We start from the raw sequence: 21,902 nt of genomic DNA, 5'->3' as shown, positions 1-21,902 counted from the left end.
GTGTGTCATAGACAGATAGACAGGAGACAGGTGTGTTGTAGACAGGCAGACAGTACACAGGTGTGTCATAGACAGGCAGACAGTAGACAGGTGTGCCATAGACAGGCAGACAGGACACAGGTGCGTCATAGACAGGCAGAAAGGAGACGGGTGTGTCATAGACTGGTAGACAGGAGACTGTTGTGTTGTAGACAGGTGAACAGAAAACAGGTGTGCTATAGACAGGTGGGCAGGAGACAGGTGTGTCGTAGACAGGTGGGCTGTAGACAGGTGGGCAGGAGACAGGTGCGTTGTAGACAGGTGGGCAGGAGACAGGTGTGATGTAGACAGGTGGGCAGGAGACAGGTGTGATGTAGACAGGTGGGCAGGAGACAGGTGTGATGTAGACAGGTGGGCAGGAGACAGGTGTGATGTAGACAGGTGGGCAGGAGACAGGTGTGTCATAGACAGGTGGGCTGTAGACAGGTGGGCAGGAGACAGGTGTGTTGTAGACAGGTGGGCAGGAGACAGGTGTGTTGTAGACAGGTGGGCAGGAGACAGGTGTGTCATAGACAGGTGGGCAGGAGACAGGTGGGCAGGAGACAGGTGTGTCATAGACAGGCAGACAGTAGACAGGTGTGCCATAGACAGGCAGACAGTAGACAGGTGTGCCATAGACAGGCAGACAGGACACAGGTGTGTCATAGACAGGCAGAAAGGAGACGGGTGTGTCATAGACTGGTAGACAGGAGACTGTTGTGTTGTAGACAGGTGAACAGAAAACAGGTGTGCTATAGACAGGTGGACAGGAGACAGGTGTGTCACAGACAGGTGGGCAGGAGACAGGTGTGTCAAGACAGGTGGGCAGGAGACAGGTGTGTCATAGACAGGTGGACAGGAGACAGGTGTGTCATAGACAGGTGGGCAGGAGACAGGTGTGTTGTAGACAGGTGGGCAGGAGACAGGTGTGTTATAGACAGGTGGGCAGGAGACAGGTGTGTCAAGACAGGTGGGCAGGAGACAGGTGTGTCAAGACAGGTGGGCAGGAGACAGGTGTGCCATAGACAGGTGTGCAGGAGACAAGTGTGTCATAGACAGGTGGGCAGAAGAGAAGGTGTGTCATAAACAGTAGGCAGTAGATAGGAGTGCTTTAGACAGTGGGCAGGAGATAGGTGTGTTATAGACAGGTGGGCAGGAGACAGGTGTGTCATAGACAGGTGGGCAGGAGAGAAGGTGTGTCATAAACAGTAGGCAGGAGATAGGAGTGCCTTCGACAGTGGGCAGGAGATAGGTGTGTCATAGAGAGGTGGGCAGAAGAGAAGGTGTGTCGTAGACAGTGGGCAGAAGATAGGTGTGTCACAGACAGGTGGGCAAAAGTGAAGGTGTGTCGTAGACAGGTGGGCAGGAAACAGGTGTGTTGTAGACAGGCAGGCAGGAGACAGGTGTGTCATACAGGTACAGGTGTGCTGTAGACACGTGGGCAGTGGGTGAGGCATTGTTCATCTACTGCCTGGACGTGGAGGGGCCGGGTCCTCCCTTCTTGCCGCCTCTGCCAGACTTGGGGGGAGGGGCGTTGATGGCTTTGCGAGGGGCGGCGCGGAGTGCTTGGATGTCTCGGCTGGGGCCTGCCTTCTCCAGCTTCAGCTGGACACAACATTGATGCAGCAAGGGGGTTGTTATGATTATATCGTCAAATATAGAATGAAAGATAAAGAGTTGTTACAGTGGTATTTGGTATAAATGATATTCAAAAACCCCCGAAAACAGAGTATGGCTGCCTACCCTACATGGCAGAGGTAAAAAAGGTCATACACATACATGTGTATATACGAGTGAATGTGGGAGTGGCAGCCCACGGACAAAGAAGAAGAAGAATATATCCGAATGTTTCATCCAGCTTCAAACTGTTAAGCCTGAGTTAACTGGCCCATGCTCAACCTTGTTGCATGTGAATCCACTGGCAAGATCATGCCTGTGTGATAAAAGATATATAAATATAAAATGTTAAAAATTTTTAAAAAGGAAGAACTTACATAGTTATTACAACCATAACCAGTTGAAACCTTACATTAACTACAGGGGTGTGTGTGGATGGAGGGAGAAGGGGTGTGTTATAAACATTAAAGATTACAGATAAAATGACAGATAAACTTGAATGATTGTTATCACCTAAAAAAAAAAAGAAAAAAAAAAGATTAATCGAAATGGAAGATAATACACTGATCAAAGAAGGAATGAAGTTTGTTCCATCTTCCATCACACATACTGGTGATTGTCGATACATTGTTAAATTTCTGATTCTCACACTGGACAACTGACATTTTTTTTTTTAAAAGGTAGGAGAGGTGTGGGGGAGTGACAGAAGGGAACCAACCAGATCCAATCAATGACTGTCTATGGAGAGATGAAACAAATTGTTCAACATTGTTAACGACAACAACAATAATATTGATGATGATGATAACGATGCAGTAACACACACACACACACACACACACACACATGGACAGACACACAGACACAGACAGACAGACAGGCTGGCACACACACACACACACACACACCAATCTCTTTGCCTCTGTCTCTCTCCCTACATCTCTATATCACTTCCTATCTCTGTCTGTCTCTCTGTCAGTCTCTCTATGGATGTAAAAACAAAGCAATAATACTCCAGTACCCTTGTGACATAAAATTCAACAACAACAACCTGTCAAAAATAATTCATTTCATTTCTGCTCACTCTTTCCTGGTAGCGGCGTTCAAAGTAGTCCATGTCCGATTCTCCTGGACGTCGCCTGGCCGATACGCGCTCCTCCATGTCATCGAATATCTCTTGATCCATCCCTGAACATAGTGACCGTGTCATTGAGTATCTCATCATCTGGTCTGGTTAAACCTGAACACAGTGACCGTGTCATTCAGTATCTCATCATCTGGTCTGGTTAAACCTGAACATAGTGACTGTGTCATTGAGTATCTCATCATCTGGTCTGGTTAAACCTGAACACAGTGACCGTGTCACTGAGTATTTCATCATCTGGTCTGGTTAAACCTGATCACAGTGACCGTGTCATTGAGTATCTCATCATCTGGTCTGGTTAAACCTGAACACAGTGACCGTGTCACTGAGTATTTCATCATCGGTCTGGTCAAACCTGATCACAGTGACCGTGTCATTGAGTATCTCAGCATCTGGTCTGGTTAAACCTGAACATAGTGACCGTGTCACTGAGTATTTCATCATGGGCCTGGTTAAACATGAACAGTGTAACTGTGTCAATGAATATCTCATAATCTGATCTGGTTAAACCTGAACATTGACCATGTCATTGAAATCCTAATCATCTGGTCTCTTAAAACATGAACACAGTGACTGCGTCATTGAATATCTCATCATTTGGTCTGGTTAAACCTGAACACAGTGACCGTGTCACTGAGTATTTCATCATCTGGTCTGGTTAAACCTGAACATTGACCGTGTCATTGAATATCTCATCATCTGGCCTGGCTAAACCTGAACACAGTGACCGTGTCACTGAGTATTTCATCATCTGGTCTGGTTAAACCTGAACATTGACCGTGTCATTGAATATCTCATCATCTGGCCTGGTAAAACCTGAACATTGACAGTGTCATTAAATATCTCATCATCTGGCCTGGTAAAACCTGAACATTGACAGTGTCATTAAATATCTCATCATCTGGCCTGGTAAAACCTGAACACTGACAGTGTCATTGAATATCTCATCATCTGGCCTGGTAAAACCTGAACACTAACAGTCGTTGAATATCTCAGCATCTGGCCTGGTAAAACCTGAACACAGTGACCGTGTCATTGAATATCTCATCATCTAGTCTAGTAAAACCTGAACAGAGTAACTGTCATTGAATATCTTATCATCTGGCCTAGTAAATCCTGAACAGTATAACAGTGTCACTGAATATCTCATAATCTAGTCTGGTTACAATATCTCATCATCTGGTCTGGTTAAACCTGAACAGTGACTGTGTCACTGAATATCTCATCATCTAGTCTTGTTAAAGCCAAACACAATGACAGTGTCATTGAATATCTCATCATCTGGCCTGGTTTAGTCTGAACAATCACTTGGACTGTGGCTATATAATCATCTGGCCTGGCTAAACCTGAACACAGTCACGCAGTGACCATGTCAATGAATATCTCATCATCTGGGCAAGAGGATGACAGAAATATTAATCACCTCCGCTAACCAGTAAACACACACACACACACACACACACACACAGACGCACACAGACACACACACCACCCAGCTTGTACATGCACAAATCATTCACTCTTTATTCAAACTTTTTTCTCATGGACTGAAATGTGAGATGGGTTTTTGTGAAGGTCAGGCATCTCCTCCCTTGAACTTCATTTTAAAAAATCTACACGTAAAAGAACCCACGGCAACAAAAGGGTTGTTCCTGGCAAAATTCTGTAGAAAAATCCACTTTGATAGGAAAAACAAATAAAACTGCACGCAGGAAAAAAAAAAAAAAGAAAATGGGTGACGCTGTAGTATAGTGACACGCTGTCCCTGGGGAGAGCAGCCTGAATTTCACCCAGAGAAATCTGTTGTGATAAAAAGAAATACATATACAAATACAGACAAAAGATGAACGTGAAACTTTACTTCTTTGTTGTTGGGTTGGGTTTTTTTTTCATATCAGATGTATGTGCATGCAAGTCACAAAGCACTGAATTTCAGGGTTTTTTTGGGCGGGGGGGGGGGGGGGGAGGGGGGGATTGGGGGGGGGGGGGGGGGGTAGGGGAGGTGTGGTTCTGGACCCACCTGACTGATTCTTGGCCATTTTGTGGGCCATGATGCTCTGGACGTTGGCCCTGAGGAAGGGGTTGTCGCTGGCCGTGATGGGCTGGTTCAGCCACTCCTCATCTGGCGCTCCTGGGGACACACACACACACACACACACACACACACACACACACACACACACACAAACAACACACACACACACACACAACACACACACACACACACAACACACACACAACACACACACACACACACACACAAAACACACACACACACAACACACACACACACAAAACACACACACACACACACACACACACACACACAACACACACACACACACACACACACAAAACACACACACACACACACACACATACACACAAACAAACACACACACACATACACACAAACAAACACACACACACACACATACACCAATCATCCGATGTACTCACCCCACTCACACAGTCAATCAAAAGACCCAACCCACCCCTACAATCAATCAACGGACTGACCTTGTCCGTGTACACTCCTGACATATGGTTGCAACAGATTACCAGATTCACTTGTGCAACAGCTGTATGACTGCCCCCTTCTTTTTGGGCTGCCTTGAGCCTAATTTGAATAAAACATTTCAAATTTGCATGCTCACCCCAACCACAATCAATGAATGGACTCACTCCGTCCATGCTCACCTAGCCTGTAACCAGTCAATCAATTTAAGGCCAGACACGGTAGTACAAAAACGTATGAAATAAACTTGAAGTTTATGGCTTTCTGTGACATGGTATGCAAAGATATTGGACTAAACATGCCTAAAAAGGTCAATTTGTCGTGACGGTTTCCATGGAAACGAATCCAAAATGGCCGACAAACAAAAAAATTAAAAGCTTAAAACTTCGGTACCTTTACAGATATGTTATTTCTATTTGTTTTATTTGATTTATTTGTATTTGTTCTTTATTATAGTGCAGTGGTATTTTGGAATTTGAATAAATACATTTATTAATATTTTTTTGTTGAAATGTGTATAAATTCCTTGACATAAAGTTTTTCAAATGAGTGTATATTCATTCCTTTACTGGTACTATACAAACCACTGCACTATAATAAAGATGAATACATAAAGCAAGAAAGTACCAAGTTTGAACATGCTATCTTTTAAAGTTTTTGAGCATTTGCATTTGAAAAATGGTATTATGAAGACAAAACACAAAACTGAGAAAACAGGAAAAGAAAGAGATGTGCTTGTACTCACAAGAAATCACACATGTTGATGCTGTTTGAAGCTTTATTTAAGTGAATATAGTACCCAGGTGAAACGGACTATAAAGATTAGATGTTGAAGAAGCAAATTATGCGAAAAAACGAAAATCACAAAAAATCATGATTTTGGTCAAAATCTCACTACCGTGTCTGGCCTTAAGTTTCAACCCACCTGTACTAGCCCCGCTCCACAATCATCCGAAATGACTGGTATACATTCCCCAACCATTCCTGCCTCCCTCCCCGCATCGCAATCAGTCAATCAATGGACTCACCCCACCCTTTTATCAACCCGTCTAACCCAACTTCCCCTCCCACCTCTGCCTCTCCTCACCCTCCATCACAACCAATTAATGGACTCGCCTGCACCCCTCAAACCAATCATTGGACTCATCCTGCACCCCTCCAACCAATCAATGGATTCACCCCCACACTCCTCCAACCAATCAATGGACTTACCTCGCACTCCTCTTACCAAACAGTCTCACCTACCACCCCTCCAACCAATTAGTGAACTCACCCATCACCCCTCTAAGCAATCAATGGACTCACCCTGCCTACAATCAACGATCTAACCCAGCACCCCTCCCTCTCAAGACCCCCACCCCAACCAATCAACAGGCTCAACCAACACTCCATCTGACCAACACATGGACTCACCCATCACCCCTCCAACCAATCAGATGGACACACCCATGACCACTCCAACCAATCAATGGTCTCACCCGGCAGCCCTCCAACCAGTCAATGGACAAAACCTACAGCCCGCCAACAAATGAATGGACTCACCCTACAGCCCTCCAACAAATCAATGGACTCACCCTGCAGCCCTCCAACAAATCAATGGACTCACCCTACAGCCCTCCAACAAATGAATGGACTCACCCTGCAGCCCTCCATCTAATCAACATACTAAGTCTGCACCTCTCAAACCAATCAGCAGACTCAAGAACCCCGTACCTCTCAAATCTATCAAATGGACAAACCCATCACCCCCAACCCCCGCAACCAATCAATAGGACGAACCCATCCCCTGCCTCCCCCCAACCCTCCCAACTAAATCAATGGACTCACCCATCACACCTCCAACCAATCAATTGGACAAACCCATCACCCACCTACTCCCACTAACCAGTCAATGGACTCACCTATCACCCCTCCAACAAATCAATTGGACGAAACCATCACCCCCCACACCCCCTCCCAAACCAATTAATGGACTCACCCATCACCCCTCAAGCCAATCGACTGGACAAACCCATCACCACTCCAACCAATTAAAATGGACAAACCTATCACCCTTCTCAACCAATCAACTGGACAAAACCATCACCCACCCACCCCCCACCCCCCCGCAACCAATCAATGGATTTACCCGTCACCCCCCCACCCACGCTAACTAATCAATGGACCCACTCACCACCCCTCCAACCAATCAAAATGGACAAACCCATCACCCACCCCCCCCACCCCCCACCCACACCCCCACCCCAAACCAATCAACGGACTCACCCATCACCCTCTCTCTCAACCCAATCAAAATCGAAACGGAACTCACCCCGCCCGCTAGGGTCCAGCCTCAAGTAGCCCTCAGCCAGGGAGGAGAACCCCGTGAGGCCCCCCATGGCGGCGTAGGGCGTGGCCTGGCCCACAGGGTGACCCCTGGCCTCCCGCTCCTCCGCCGTCTCGATGATCATGATGTGGTCCCGGTGGCCGACCCCGCAGCCGCACGTGAAGCAGCTGTTGAAGCCTGTGCACTTGGTGCAGCCCGCTAGAAAAGTGTGGTGCGTGAGTGAGTGATTCAAGATTCAAGATGGTTTATTCAATTAAGGCCATACATAGCCCCATATGAATAGGGGGTAATAACAGTTTTACATGTGTCATTGCAATTGGTAATATAAACAATACAACGTCATTCACAACAAACTATCAGTGAATCTAAGAAATGAGTGTCTCTCTTAATTAATTGCAGTGCTTTATAAAGATACATAGCAAAACTATGAATGGTGTTTTTTCATCGTTAGATGCCATTGATAAACATAACCGAAACAGTGTGAGTGAGTGAGCGTGTGGGTGTGTGTGTGTGAAGTCAAGTCAAGATTTTATTTTATGATGGTAAATTTATTAAGCAACAATTACTTCTTTATTTTTTTTTATATATATCAAGCCATCAATGAAAAAGAAAGAGAAAAAAATATATAGGAGAGAGAGAAAAGAATTAAACAAATGGAAAGCAACAAGAAAAGCATATATATACAAGAACAGTGAAATGATGAAATACACAACTCTGTGTGTGTGTGTGTGTGTGTGTGTCTGTGTGTGCATGTCTGAGTGTGTGGCTGTGCGTGTCTGTGTGTGTGTGTGTGTGTGTGTGCGTGCATGCTTGCGTGTGTGTGTGTGTGTGTGTGTGTGTGTGTGAGTGTGTGTGTGTGTGTGTGTGTGTGTGTGTGTGTGTGTGTGTGTGTGTGTGTGTGTGTGTGTGTGTGTGTGTATTCTCCTTTTGGTTTTTGTTTAGTTTGATTTCGTTTTGTTTTGTCTTGTTTTGTTTCAGTTTGTTTTCACCTCATGGCTGGTGCCGACGTCAGTGAAGGAGCTGTCATCTCTCACTGAGATAGGACAGAGCCTCTAAAAACCTGCCTGGTTTGGGCTTTTGGGGTTTTTTTTGTTATTGGAATTTTTGTGTTTGTGCTTTGTTTATCTATTTTCATATTTGAAAATTGTGTGTTTTTAAAATTCTCATTTTATTCATTCATTAATCCATTTATTTATTTATCTCTCTCTATATATATTTATCTATTTAATTAGTTGTTTTGTTGTTGTTGTTGGGGGGGGGGGGGGGGCTAACTGTGTTTTGTTCACCTGCTGTGACATTTGTTTGGTTGTTCAGTGTCTAATCAGTGATATACATTGTCAATGGAACAAGCAGAAAAAATATACAACAGTTTCAGTTTCAGTTTCACTTTCTCAAGGAGGCGTCACTGCGTTCGGACAAATCCATACACGCTACACCACATCTGTTGAGCAGATGCCTGACCAGCAGCATAACCCAACGCGCTTAGTCAGGCCTTGAGTGCATGCTTACATATTTGTGTACCTATGAAAGTGGATTTCATTTTACGTAATTTCGCCAGAGGACAACACTCTCGTTGCCATGGGTTCTTTTTCAGTGCGCCAAGTGCGTGCTGCACACGGGACCTCGGTTTATCATCTCATCCGAAAGACTAGACGCTCAGTTTTGATTTTCCAGTCAAACTTAGGAGAAAGGGCAAGAGCGGGATTCGAACCCACACCCTCACGGACTCTCTGTATTGGCAGCTGAGCGTCTTAACCATTCTGCCACCTTCCTCCTATATACAACAATCATTGCTTACTGTGAATTGATTTTAATGAGATTATTGAAGGAGACAAAGTAAATGGTGATGCTCTTGATCAATCCTTTTCAGTATTTTAACTGGCAGGTTTGTAAGATATACTGCGATGTGTAATGCAAAGTTAAACAAGAGAGGCAAGGCCTTCAAGACTCACTTGTGATACACTTTAAAAAAAAATCCAAGCTTTTTATGTATTGAGTATAATTTCAAAATGTAATGTTTAAGATGAGAAAGATCAGTTTAAAGCAAATTAAGTCCCCTAGCATTAATTACAGAGTAATTTCCCTTCTTTACTATCAGCACAAAAACGTTTGCAAATAAATAAAACTTCCATGCTTAGCAAAAGAAGTTCCTGTTTGAACAAAAAAATGATAATAATGGCTGCTCTTGTTGGGTCAGAATATCAGATCAAAGTGCCAAGTTTAGAGAATACAAAAAATATAAATATAACAGTAAATGCAGTTTGCATATAATTACTAAATTAGGCTTCATTTTTTTTTTTTTTGTGCCCATCCCAGAGGTGCAATATTGTTTTAAACAAGATGACTGGAAAGAACTGAATTTTTCCTATTTTTATGCCTAATTTGGTGTCAACTGACAAAGTATTTGCAGAGAAAATGTCAATGTTAAAGTTTACCACGGACACACACACACACACACACACACACACACACAGAGACAACCAACACCGGGTTAAAACATAGACTCAATTTGTTTACACAAGTGATTCAAAAATGTTGGATGATGATTCTTGAAAAGGAAAAAAAAAAGAGCATAAATCATGTTATAAATGACAATATAAGGATAGGAAAAGTAATATAAAAAAAAATCTCACACAATGGAAATGTTTAGATCTGTGAAGTAATAAACAAGATGCTTTAAACATACACAGGCACACAAACACACATATACATACACAAAAACTCCAACACACACACACACACACACACACACACACTTTATCACTTACATAACCTTCCAACTGAAACAAGAACCAGAACTCCTACCTTTCCTGCAGACAAAGGGCTTCACCTCCGAATGCTCATCAGCCATGTGTTTGCACGTGCACCGGATGGGCTGAGTTCCATTGAGAGGCACATAGTGATAGGCCACGCACCGACAACCTTTGACCCGGCACGGCAAGTTGACAGGCCGCTCAGGGGGGATAACCTCAAAGTCTGTCTGGTGCTGCTTGTATCTGGTAAGCAACAACACACATGCAAAAAATGACATAACAACTTTGATTGCTTCCTCTGATAATGGAGTATGGCTGCCTATATGGCAGGTCAAAAATGGTCATACATGTAAAAACGATCTTGTAGTTGTACATATAAGAACACACTGGAAGTGCAGAAGAAGAAGAAGAAAACAAAACAAAAGCACAAACAACAGACATGAAACCATCACCACTGAGAAAATAAAGGGATGATTTTCAAACATGCTTCATTAAATCAGAATTTTTTTTTGAGAGCTTTCTTAATTGCTTTGAAGAATCTAAAACAGCAAACATGAACAAGAATATTTTTTTTGACATACAAGAGTAATCAAATGAATTATCCCACTCCACAAACTGACAGTTGTGCACACTTCCCAGCAGAGAAAGGTATTCATGGACAATGGGCAAAAACAGATTAAAATAATAATAAATTTTAAAATAATCAATATAACTGATAAAAATTGGAGATAAACTGTGTGTCACCATGAAATAGTTTGGGAAGAATTATCACAGCTGGTCAAACAAAATGAACATAAAAATGCCCTCAACTAAAGGAAGAATCTTCAAAGGGAAAGAATTTGCAGAAGAAAATATCTCTGATCTGTCCAGGACACAAATTACTTCCCTCTAACAGTGCAATTTAAAAAAAAAAAAAAAAAAAAAAAAAAAATTAAAAAGTCCCCTGTTAGAGGCTGTGACACTGGAGCAGGTTAACTCCACAATGATGTGTACCTGTGCTGACAGAAGCAGGGAGTCTCTGGACCCACTTGCTTGCAGTCCATGCCAGTGGGTGACGTGTAGGACGTGTACAGGCGGTTCTTCATGCGCTGTGGACACACACACACACACACACACACACACACACACACATTCAGATACATGTGCACACAAACACACTCAGACTGGGAACATTAACACATAATTCTCAGCATGAAATTGATAAGGAACATATAGTTTTCAGCATGAAAAGATCTGAGCACATTACTCCTCTTTTGCAACATCTCCATTGGCTTCCTGTCTTACACAGAATAAAGAACAAGATCAGCACTATATTTTATAAATGTATTCACAAATCTGCCCCTTCCTATCTCTGTCGCTGCCTTCACCTCTACACCCCATCTTGCATTTTGTCAAGCTAACGAACGAGTGAGAAGAGTGACTGCACACTCACATGTGTTGTACTCAAACAAAGGAATTTTCAGCCACAATAAAGGTACAGGTGCACTTTTGGGTGACTGTAGAACAGAGCTGTGCCATTTAGTTTTGTACAAAACTGTTAACCTATGAACTACAAATTTTTTAACTCACGGTACACTAAAGCGTAGCACAGTAAAAAGCATTGTGTGCATGAGGTATGCTATAGCGTACCTTAGTACAGAAAGAGTTAAGTAATTCTTTAATACACGTGCTTGTAAGCATGAAACAGATAAAATGACTGCCTCCCTGTCCCCATTCTCCTGCCCTCTCCTCCTCTTTCACCTCTGTTTTGTCACCGCTACCTTTTCCTTTCTCTTTTTCTTCCCGCTGTCGTTGCTCAACCTTCTCCTGTCTCAAGCTTTGTCATTCTCTTTCAACCCTGTCTTCGTTCTGATGATGGACATGGCCATGGATGTGCTTTTCTGATCAGTATTGATATACATGACACACACATAAATATTGATGACACATATAAAATACTGATGACACCTGCATACATGTACACATGTGGAGGGCTTTAATTGCTCTTCTTTTGGGGTTCTTTTATCATTTAATCAGTATCTTCCCATGCCTTTGCATTCCCTTTCTCTTCAGCTCTCTCTCTCTCTCTCTCTCTCTCTCTCTCTCTCTCTCTATATATATATATATATATATATATATATTCTTTTCTTTTCTTTAATTCATTTACTTATTTATTTGTTTTATTTATTTCATGTTTGTTTGTTGTTGGGGTTTTTTGTTTTTGTTTTTTTGTGCATGTGTGTGTGTGTGTGTGTTTTGTTTTTCTCAAGGCCTGACAAAGCGCATTGGGTTACGCTGCTGGTCAGGCATCTGCTTAGCAGATGTGGTGTAGTGTACATATGGATTTGTCCAAACGCAGTGACGCCTCCTTGGGTTTCTGATACTGATACTTTTCATCATACATAATTTCACAGTGCGCTGCCTTTGACAAATTATGAAAAAAGAAGGCAGGATCATCTGCTTTTTAAATTCTATTTTTATTGGTTGTTTAGAATCTAAACTGGCAATACTGTGGGAGAAAATAAAACGACACAAAATAAGAAAAAAAATTTCTTTAAAGTATATAAATACTATTTCATACATGTATATATACCTTAGAATAAAATGAGATTTTTAAAAGTGTTAAAAAGTTATTTAAAAAAAAAAATCCAGGAATGTCAGTTAAACATAAGCTCTAAAAAATTCTTTCTTTTTATTTTTTTTTTTTTCTTTTTTTTAATATTCTCTATTTCTTTTAATCCATCTTTATATGTGTCTGTCAGTCAGTGAGTAAGTCAGTCATGTCAGTCAGTCTCTGTCTCACCACTGACCAGGGGTATGACTTTTTTCTTGTAGGCTTCATACTCCTCAGGTGACATCAACTGGCCCCCATCATCATCGCCAACAATTCTGCCCACACAGCAGGTACACACAGGTAATAAATTTGAATCTCAAATAACTTTCAATCTTTGTCATACAACTTCTGAGTAAAGTAAGACGTACTTGTTTTATGTTATGATGAGAACAAAACTGTAAATATATGTGTACATGTGTTGTAATGAGAACACAATTGCAAATCAAAATATAGCAGTAAAATCATGATCTAATATACAGTAATTTATCCAGGTATCTAATCATGCATGGTAAACTAAGTGCTGACAGTGTAGTGTCTCTGTCCAGCCCATCTTTTCAAACATCAGAAACTTGTTTCCCTGACATGGCGAAAGTAAGAGGGATGGCTTTGGGGTGAGATTTGTAATCTTTGTCCTCACTCTCCTCCACACTGAGGGGAGATGTCAGTGAACAGAGAACACACACACACACACACACACACACACAGAGAACACACACACACACACACACACACACACACACACACACATGGGCACAAACATACACCCCCACCTCCCTCCACAAACACAAGTGTGCAGAAACACATATGCACTCATACACACATTCACATACACAAGCACACAGAGAGAGAGAGAGAGAGAGAGAGAGAGAGAGAGAGAGAGAGAAAACACACACACACACACACACAACACACACACACACACACACACACACACACATACATGGGCACAGACATACACCCCCACCTCCCTCCACAAACACAAGTGTGCAGAAACACACATGCACTCATACACACATTCACACACACAAGCACACACACACACACACACACACACATTATCATATCAATAACTACCCAACAATGAAATGAATGCAAACTGCTTTCACAACAATGTGTAGTTATAATACTCCAGATATGATCAGGTCAACGGACTCATTGCTCACCTCTGCAGTCCATTACAAGAAAGAGGAGTGATAAAAGAACTCAAAGGCTGTAAACCCTTCACCACTGGCAAGCATTGCCAACAACAGCAAGCTTTAGCCCTGGGGGCACTTAACTATATCTTTGGATTCCATAGGTGCTGAGCAGAATAAATCAAATGGGTGTGGTTGCTTTTATGCCCTTACTTGTTATGCTCTGTGTGTGCGTGAGAGAGAGAGTGTGTGCATGTGTGCGTGTGCGCGCGCGCACACACACACACACACACACACACACACAGATAAAGAGAGAAAGTATTTGAGATGAGATGGCTTCTGTTAACTTTTTTTCTTCTTTTTCTAGATCCTGATCTCAGTACAATGATAGTGGAATGCCAGCTCTACTGATATTTTTCACACATACATGCACTGCCAAAACTGATTCCTTATGAAATTGAACCTTTTCAAACATCTAATAAAGTTATTGTTTTGTCAAACACCCATATCTATGACTTGAGACCAATGCTATGTCACATGTGCATGATACATTAAAAGTACACACAGAGAACAGGTAAATAATGTTTCCATTAAGCGGGGAATTTTAGAATAAAGTCAAAATATTTCCTTTCTTTTTTTCAAGCTGAAAACACGCACGCAAGCGTTGTTCATGACAGAAATAGGTGCGTTTCTAAAATATTAAAATGAAAGCTAATGTACGCACACTTCATTTTGGTGACGGCATCCGTGTTTTAACTTAAAAGAAGACAAAGGAAAATGGTCGACGCACAAGGAGGGAATAGCAGACGGCACATCCTGTAACAAGCAGCATGCAAACAACACAAAAGTCAACCCAGAATGAGACATATCTTTCACCTGTGATACTCCACATATGCATCCACAGCAGCTGCATTGGAGCCGTCAAATTTCAGATGGTACTGACGTTCAGCCATTTTGTCGCCTTCAAAATAGAAGCCAGACTGTGCTTTTTTCTTTTCTCTCCACGATCCGGTTTGACGGGTGAGTGAGCGGCACAAAGTGCACACCAATTGTTCGACTGGCACAGGTCGATTCGAAAACCAGTTTCTGCAGGTTGTTTACATTGACGACACACGGCAACTCCGACGCTTGCCGTCCAGCAAGTCGTCTGCGGTCCAAGGGAAGATACTCTCGTGTTTTGTATTGCTCGATCGCTGAGTCCTGGATTACTTCCCATTGGCAGCCAATTTTTTTAAATCGAGAATATGAATAATGATGTATGCATTGGTACTCTAAATGTTTGAGGGCTTAGAAATAACCTAAAACGGAAAGCAGTATTTGGCTTCCCCAGAAAACAAAAGTTAGACATTGCATGTTTGCAGGAAACATACGTGACATATGATATTATTATTGTCTCAAATTAATGCTCAGTATCAGTATCCGTATCAGTATCAGTAGCTCAAGGAGGCGTCGCTGCGTTCGGCCAAATCCATATACGCTACACCACATCTGCCAAGCAGATGCCTGACCAGCAGCGTAACCCAACGCGCTTAGTCAGGCATTGAGAAAAAAAAGAGTAAAATTAAATTAAAAAAAAAAATGAAATAAAATTAAATTAAATTAATGCGCAGTGGTCTGAAAGTGTATTATATAGTGCAGGTACTAATAGAAGCAATGGATTTATCATTCTCATTTCCAGCCATAAATAGATTCATGCAGAACTCATCAAAGCAATAGAGCGAATATTGTTAATAAGAAATATACATGACAACAAATCACTGACTATCAAAGTTAATTGCTACGCACCCAATACGACCTTTGACAAAATAGCATTCATTAACCAACTCCAGTCGGCAACTTGTTACATAAGCAAGACTACGACCACCTGTGGGTTCTGGGTGATTTATTTTAACACAACAATACATCCTCTAGATAGGCCTACCATAGCCGGCAAACCATACTCACAACGAGAAAAAGAAGCCCTTCTAGAAATGTTATCCTCTTTTGACCTGGAAGAAACATTGATGTCCAAAGAATATACTTGGTCAAGATCTGCTCCTTTCACAGCTACAAGAATTGGTTATATTTTCAGCGACACTACCTCCATTACACTTGTGAAGAAAGCAGACATTGAATTATTCCCTCACTCAGACCATAAACTTGTGAAGGCGATATTTAGTCCAAGCAAGTTTCAAAGAGGCCCATGATATTGGAAAATTAACAACTCACTCCTATCTCAGGAACATATATATATATGTATGTACATACAGTTGAATGACGAAAAAACAGAAATGATTTTTTCTTGCTCCTAAACGTTTGCTAAATTTTGTTTCACTTTAGCTGTTCATTTAAATGGGTGCAATGTTCCAGCTTCAAAAATTGTTCGCAACCTTGGTGTTTACTTAGACCAGACACTCTTTTGAACGGTAGATTTTCTCGATCTGTCAGATATGTTACCTTGAGTTACGTAGATTGGGCTCTTCTTCTTCTTCTTCTGCGTTCACTCGTATGCACACGAGTGGGCTTTTACGTGTATGACCGTTTTTACCGCGCCATGAAGGCAGCCATACTCCGTTTTCGGGGGGCGGGGGGGGGTGCATGCTGGGTATGTTCTTGTCTCCGTAACCCACCGAACGCTGACATGGATTACAGGATCTTTAACGTGCGTGTTTGATCTTCTGCTTGCATATACACACGAAGGGGGTTCAGGCACAAGCAGGTCTGCACATATGTTAACCTGGGAGATCGTAAAAATCTCCACCCTTTACCAGGTGCCGTCACCGTGATTCGAACCCGGGACCCTCAGATTGACAGTCCAACGCTTTAACCACTCGGCTATTGCGCCCGTCGATTGGGCTCTATTCGGCACTTTCTGTCTCAGGATGCATTGAAAACCCTTGTCTGTTCCCTGGTCCTATCCAGGCTTGACTATAGTAATTCTTTGCTCACTGGATGCCACAACTACTTGTTATCCAGACTTCAGAGAATCCAAAACCATGCTGCACGGCTTATATTTCGTTCTCCTAAATCTGCTCATATTACTCCTCTCTTTCACTCACTCCACTGGCTACCTATTAAGAAAATAATAGATTGCAAACTCTCTATCTCCTGTGCTACAAATTTATGATTGGCATGTCTCCTTCTTACTTTTCTAAGCTTCTGCATTACTACTCTCCATCTCGCCAGCTCGGGTCATCAGGTGATGACCGTCTGTTAAAAATTCCCTCCTACACACCCAGATCATATGGAAAACGCACTTTCTCTTTCCAGGCTTCTTCCGCATGGACCTCACTCCCGTTTCCTGTCCGTCAAACTGTTTCTTGCCCTTCTTTCAAAACCTCTTTGGAAACTCATTTATTTCCAGCCATTCAAATCAGTAAATAACTCCTAGTCTTCACTTTTATGTTGTGTGTGTGTGTGTGTGTGTGTGTGTGTGTGTGTGTGTGTGTGTGTACTTCTATTGTTTTTACTATTTTTAAATACCCATGTTCATATGCCTTGAACGATCGGGATGTGCTTGCGCGCGTATGTATGTGTCTATGTATTGCGTGGAGTGGGTGTGGGTTTGTGGGATGGAGTTGGAACGGGATGATCTGGGCGTGCGGGTGTATTAAATTGTGTGTGTTTTTAGTGTGCATGCGTCATTGCATTTTTTTAATGTAAACGCCCAGGGCTTTTGTATCATTACACTGGACGTACCAAATGTCCTTTTGTTATTATCATATTGGAATTTTGTGTTGCAAAGTGATCAGTTACTTTGGGGTCAGTATATAGTTTTCACTATCATGCACTGATTGACCAACATCTCTCTGCACACACACACACACACACACACACACACACACACACACTTTTCTTCCGACCACTACACACCACGCGCTCACATCAGCGCAAACTACATATAAAAACAAGATGAAAAAAATTAAATAAATAAAATAACGACGATAAGGCCTGCTTTCTCTTCTATTTTTATTCAACTCTCGTTAACGTTCATTGGACAAGAAATTTCCCCTCTCCTCCTCTCCACAAACTCATCGATAAACCTAATTTATTCTTTCTGGTCGAGACAGTGACGTCACAATCGCTATGACGCAGTAATGACAGCAAAGACGTCATCGGTTTCAGCCCATGGTGGCGACTGTGTCGCGGATCCAGTCTGTGTAGGTGCTGACCCTCGTGTACACAGTCGGGTAGCTGGAAAAGAAAGAAGAGCGCTTCCAGGAAAACGAGTCACAACTTGTACTGGCTATGATTATAATAATTATATCGCTTCAGCCATGCACGAAAATTGCCCGTCCCTTAAAATAGGTCCCTAAATTTAGAATAGCCTGTTAAATAGGAAATTTTTAGTATCCTGAATTCTGGAATCTATTCAAACGATTTGTTGTTGTTATAATGCAGACTGCTGACGAGAGAAATCAGGCATACACGTATCGTGAAACTGAGCTCTCTAAACAAGAGTTAGGCTTCAGTAAAAACGATGCAAAATGGCCGACATATAATGAACACGAACCGACAATTGTCGACTCAAGGCGCCATGGTCTTTGTTCATCTTTGTTTGGGGGGCCAAAAATTGGAATTGTCGCTGTCAAAGTTTGACACAGACAGAGTCACTGGTGACAGCGTCATTACTGACGATTTTGTGGACCTATCAATCAAGATGGTTGACAAAGCAGAATAGTTGTGGAAATCAAGGTGCATGGCTCGTTCAACCAGTCCTTATTCTCTGGCTTGTATTCCCTGTTATTCTCTTTCTTGTGATGGGATGACATCAAACATAAGGGCATGCAAAGCAACAACAAACAAACAAACAAAAAAAGAAAGAAAAAAAAAAGAGAAGAAAAAGTGCTGGATGAACCAGGGCACAAACACACATACAATCTCTCTCTCTCTCTCTCTCTCTCTCTCTCTCTCTCTGTGCCTATAATACAGGAATTTAACAACTGCAGTTGTGTTCCTCATGTCCGATCACCGCTAGTTGCAACACCCCCTCCTACTCCACCCCCCCCGCCCCCTCACACTCATACGGACGAAGGCTTGAGATGATAATGACGATGATAATGATGGCGATGATGTGATGATGACGACGATGATTAAGATAACCAACGATAACGACGACGATTATGATTTCTATGATGACGAACATGATGATGGCGACAACGAAGATAACGGTGACGGCGACGACGATGACAATGATGATGATGATGACAATGATGATGGTGACGATGACAACCACTCACGAGGTATGGCAGCTGCCGAACACGAAGCTGGCCAGACCAATGACCACGTTGTTCACCTGGGCCGGTCCCCCGCTGTCACCCTGCGTCATAGCACATCACGTCACATCACAGCACGTCATAGCACATCACGTCACATCACATCACGTCATAGCACATCACGTCACATCACAGCACGTCATAGCACATCACATGACATCACATCACGTCATAGCACATCACGTCACATCATAGCACAGCACAGCACAGCACACCACAGCATATCACATCACATCACATCACGTCATAGCACAGCACATCACATCACATCACATCACCTCACATCACATCACATCACATCACGTCATAGCACAGCACATCACATCACGTCACATCACATCACATCACGTCATAACACAGCACATCACATCACATCACGTCATAGCACAGCACATCACATCACGTCACATCACATCACCTCACACCACACCACATCACATCATATCACAGCACAGCACAGCACAGCACAGAACATCACGACATATCACATCACGATACATCACATCTGGTCATAGCACAGCACAGCACAACACATCACATCACATCACATCACGTCACAGCACAGCACATCACGACACATCACAACATGATACAGTTGTGGTTATAGCACAGCACAGCACAGCACAGCACAGCACAACAGTTGGACATTTGACTTAATTAAGTTTGCAGTTAATTCTATTCTAGGTACTCGCTCCTTTGCACATGGATTTTTTGTTAGTCTAAAATCACATGTGGATAGACGTAAAACTGAAGAACACACACATCACATCACATCACATCACATCACAACATATCACAACATGATACAGTCGTGGTTAGTGATCTAACGATGTTAACAACGACAGCAACAAAAATAGAAAAAGAAAAATCATCATCATCATCATTACCATCATCATCATACGTACAACATCGACACTACTGTTATTTACTACTACTACTACTACTACTACTTCTGCTACTGCTGCTGCTACTACAACCACCACCACCACCACCACTGTCACATTTATCAAAAACAACACTGCGGTTTCTTCTTCTTCTTCTTCTTCTTCTTTTCCGTTTTTTTAAATGATAGAGGGTACCGTTGTCAGTTGTTTTAAAACCTGTGCTTGGTGAGTTTTGATATGATAACCACACAACAAGATGACAATTATCACTGAATCGGAGAGAGAGAGAGAGAGAGAGAGAGAGAGAGAGAGAGAGAGAGAGACGGAAGAGGAACCTTGAAAAAGAATAAGGAAAGAGAGAGAGGGACACACACACACACACACACACACACACACACACACCTTACTCACAAAACATACATTGTTATACACATTATTACACACACGTGTAGTTCTACGTATTGACAGAACGTTAAATTAAAGAGCGAGCAAGCGCACACACACACACACACACACACACACACACATGACACCTCCACTCCTCCAGCCTCTTTCCCCCCACCCCCATCCCCCTAGCCCCCTCACACCAACCCCAACCCTCAACCGCCCCCCTCCCCCGCTCCCCCCCCTACCCCCCCCCCCCCCAAAAAAAAAAACCCCAAAACAACCCTACTTCCCCCACCAAGCCCCACAAACGTAACACACACACACACAAAGCACGTGCAACTCCCATCCCAACCGAGCAAGCCCCCCCCCCCCCCTAACCAACCCTCACCACCCACCCACCCACCCGAAACCCACCCCGCATACCCTCCCCCCACCCGGCACTTCCCACCACCCTCCTCCTCCTCCTACTCCAACTGTCCCGCGTTCTCCCGCCGACAACGCACATTGCAGCCCCCGTAGTAGCGGTCGCCGAGGTCCTTGAGACAGACGTGGTAGTCATCATGGATGTAGTAAGAGTAGGACCTGCATTTGCTGCGGGACAGCGCCTCCACGTCGCCACGCTTCAGTTTTCTGGGCGTCGCGCCTCCCCCAGCTTGTTGGTGCAAATACACACACACACACACACACACACACACACACACACATATGTATACACGCGCGCGCGCACACACACACACACACACACACACACACACACACACACACACACACACACACACACACACACAGGCGCGCGCGCACATGTACACACACACACGCACACACGCATGCACGCACGCACGCACGCGCGCGTGCACACACACACACACACGCACACACACACACACACACACACACACACACACGAACGCGGCACACAAACATACAAAATATAAACATTTGCGCGCTTGCGCACACACACACGCGGGCGCACAAACATACACACGCATACAAACATGCATACACGCATACGGACACATACACACGCGCGTCCCCCCCCCCCCCCCCCCCCCCCCCCCACACACACATACGGGGAGATTACACGAAAATAAAATCACACACAAAAAAGTAGCGTTACCACCCAATATCCTTCTTCTTCATACTTTTTTTTTTTTCTCTGAATGTAGTTGTATGTTTGCTTTTCTGTCAAAGTGGTCTCTATGCTTTCTATCCCATCGAAGCGGTTTCTTTGTTGATAATGGAAAGACACTCTTCTAAGTGCTTCCATTCAGCTC

At 43.1% G+C, this 21,902-nt stretch overlaps 2 protein-coding genes across 2 annotated transcripts in view; both read right to left on the bottom strand.

Annotated features, from left to right (window-relative positions):
• Nucleotides 1-899: 899 nt before the first annotated feature.
• LOC143301219 (protein FAM221A-like) lies at nucleotides 900-15,172 on the bottom strand. The gene is made up of 8 exons (XM_076615348.1): nucleotides 14,979-15,172; nucleotides 13,166-13,244; nucleotides 11,370-11,464; nucleotides 10,429-10,619; nucleotides 7,609-7,821; nucleotides 4,800-4,910; nucleotides 2,720-2,823; nucleotides 900-1,623 (listed from the first exon to the last, which is right to left on the bottom strand). Exons 1-8 carry the CDS (start codon nucleotides 15,053-15,055, stop codon nucleotides 1,483-1,485), a joined length of 1,011 nt encoding a protein of 336 aa, XP_076471463.1. The 5' UTR covers nucleotides 15,056-15,172; the 3' UTR covers nucleotides 900-1,482.
• A 2,860-nt stretch (nucleotides 15,173-18,032) lies between these two features.
• LOC143301437 (trypsin-2-like) overlaps nucleotides 18,033-21,902 on the bottom strand; it is a 10,333-nt gene continuing 6,463 nt past the window's right edge. Inside the window, exons 5-7 of the mRNA XM_076615728.1 lie at nucleotides 21,132-21,280; nucleotides 19,322-19,401; nucleotides 18,033-18,275 (exon numbers count right to left, since the gene is read on the bottom strand). Of these exons, the coding sequence (XP_076471843.1) occupies nucleotides 18,203-18,275; nucleotides 19,322-19,401; nucleotides 21,132-21,280 (302 nt within the window). The 3' untranslated portion in view covers nucleotides 18,033-18,202. The remainder of the gene's footprint in view (nucleotides 18,276-19,321; nucleotides 19,402-21,131; nucleotides 21,281-21,902) is intronic.

Source organism: Babylonia areolata, chromosome 27 (genome assembly GCF_041734735.1).
Source record: "Babylonia areolata isolate BAREFJ2019XMU chromosome 27, ASM4173473v1, whole genome shotgun sequence".
Lineage (NCBI taxonomy): Eukaryota > Metazoa > Mollusca > Gastropoda > Neogastropoda > Buccinidae > Babylonia > Babylonia areolata.
Note: the sequence above shows the minus strand (reverse complement) of the source record. Positions and strands in the feature narration are given on the sequence as shown.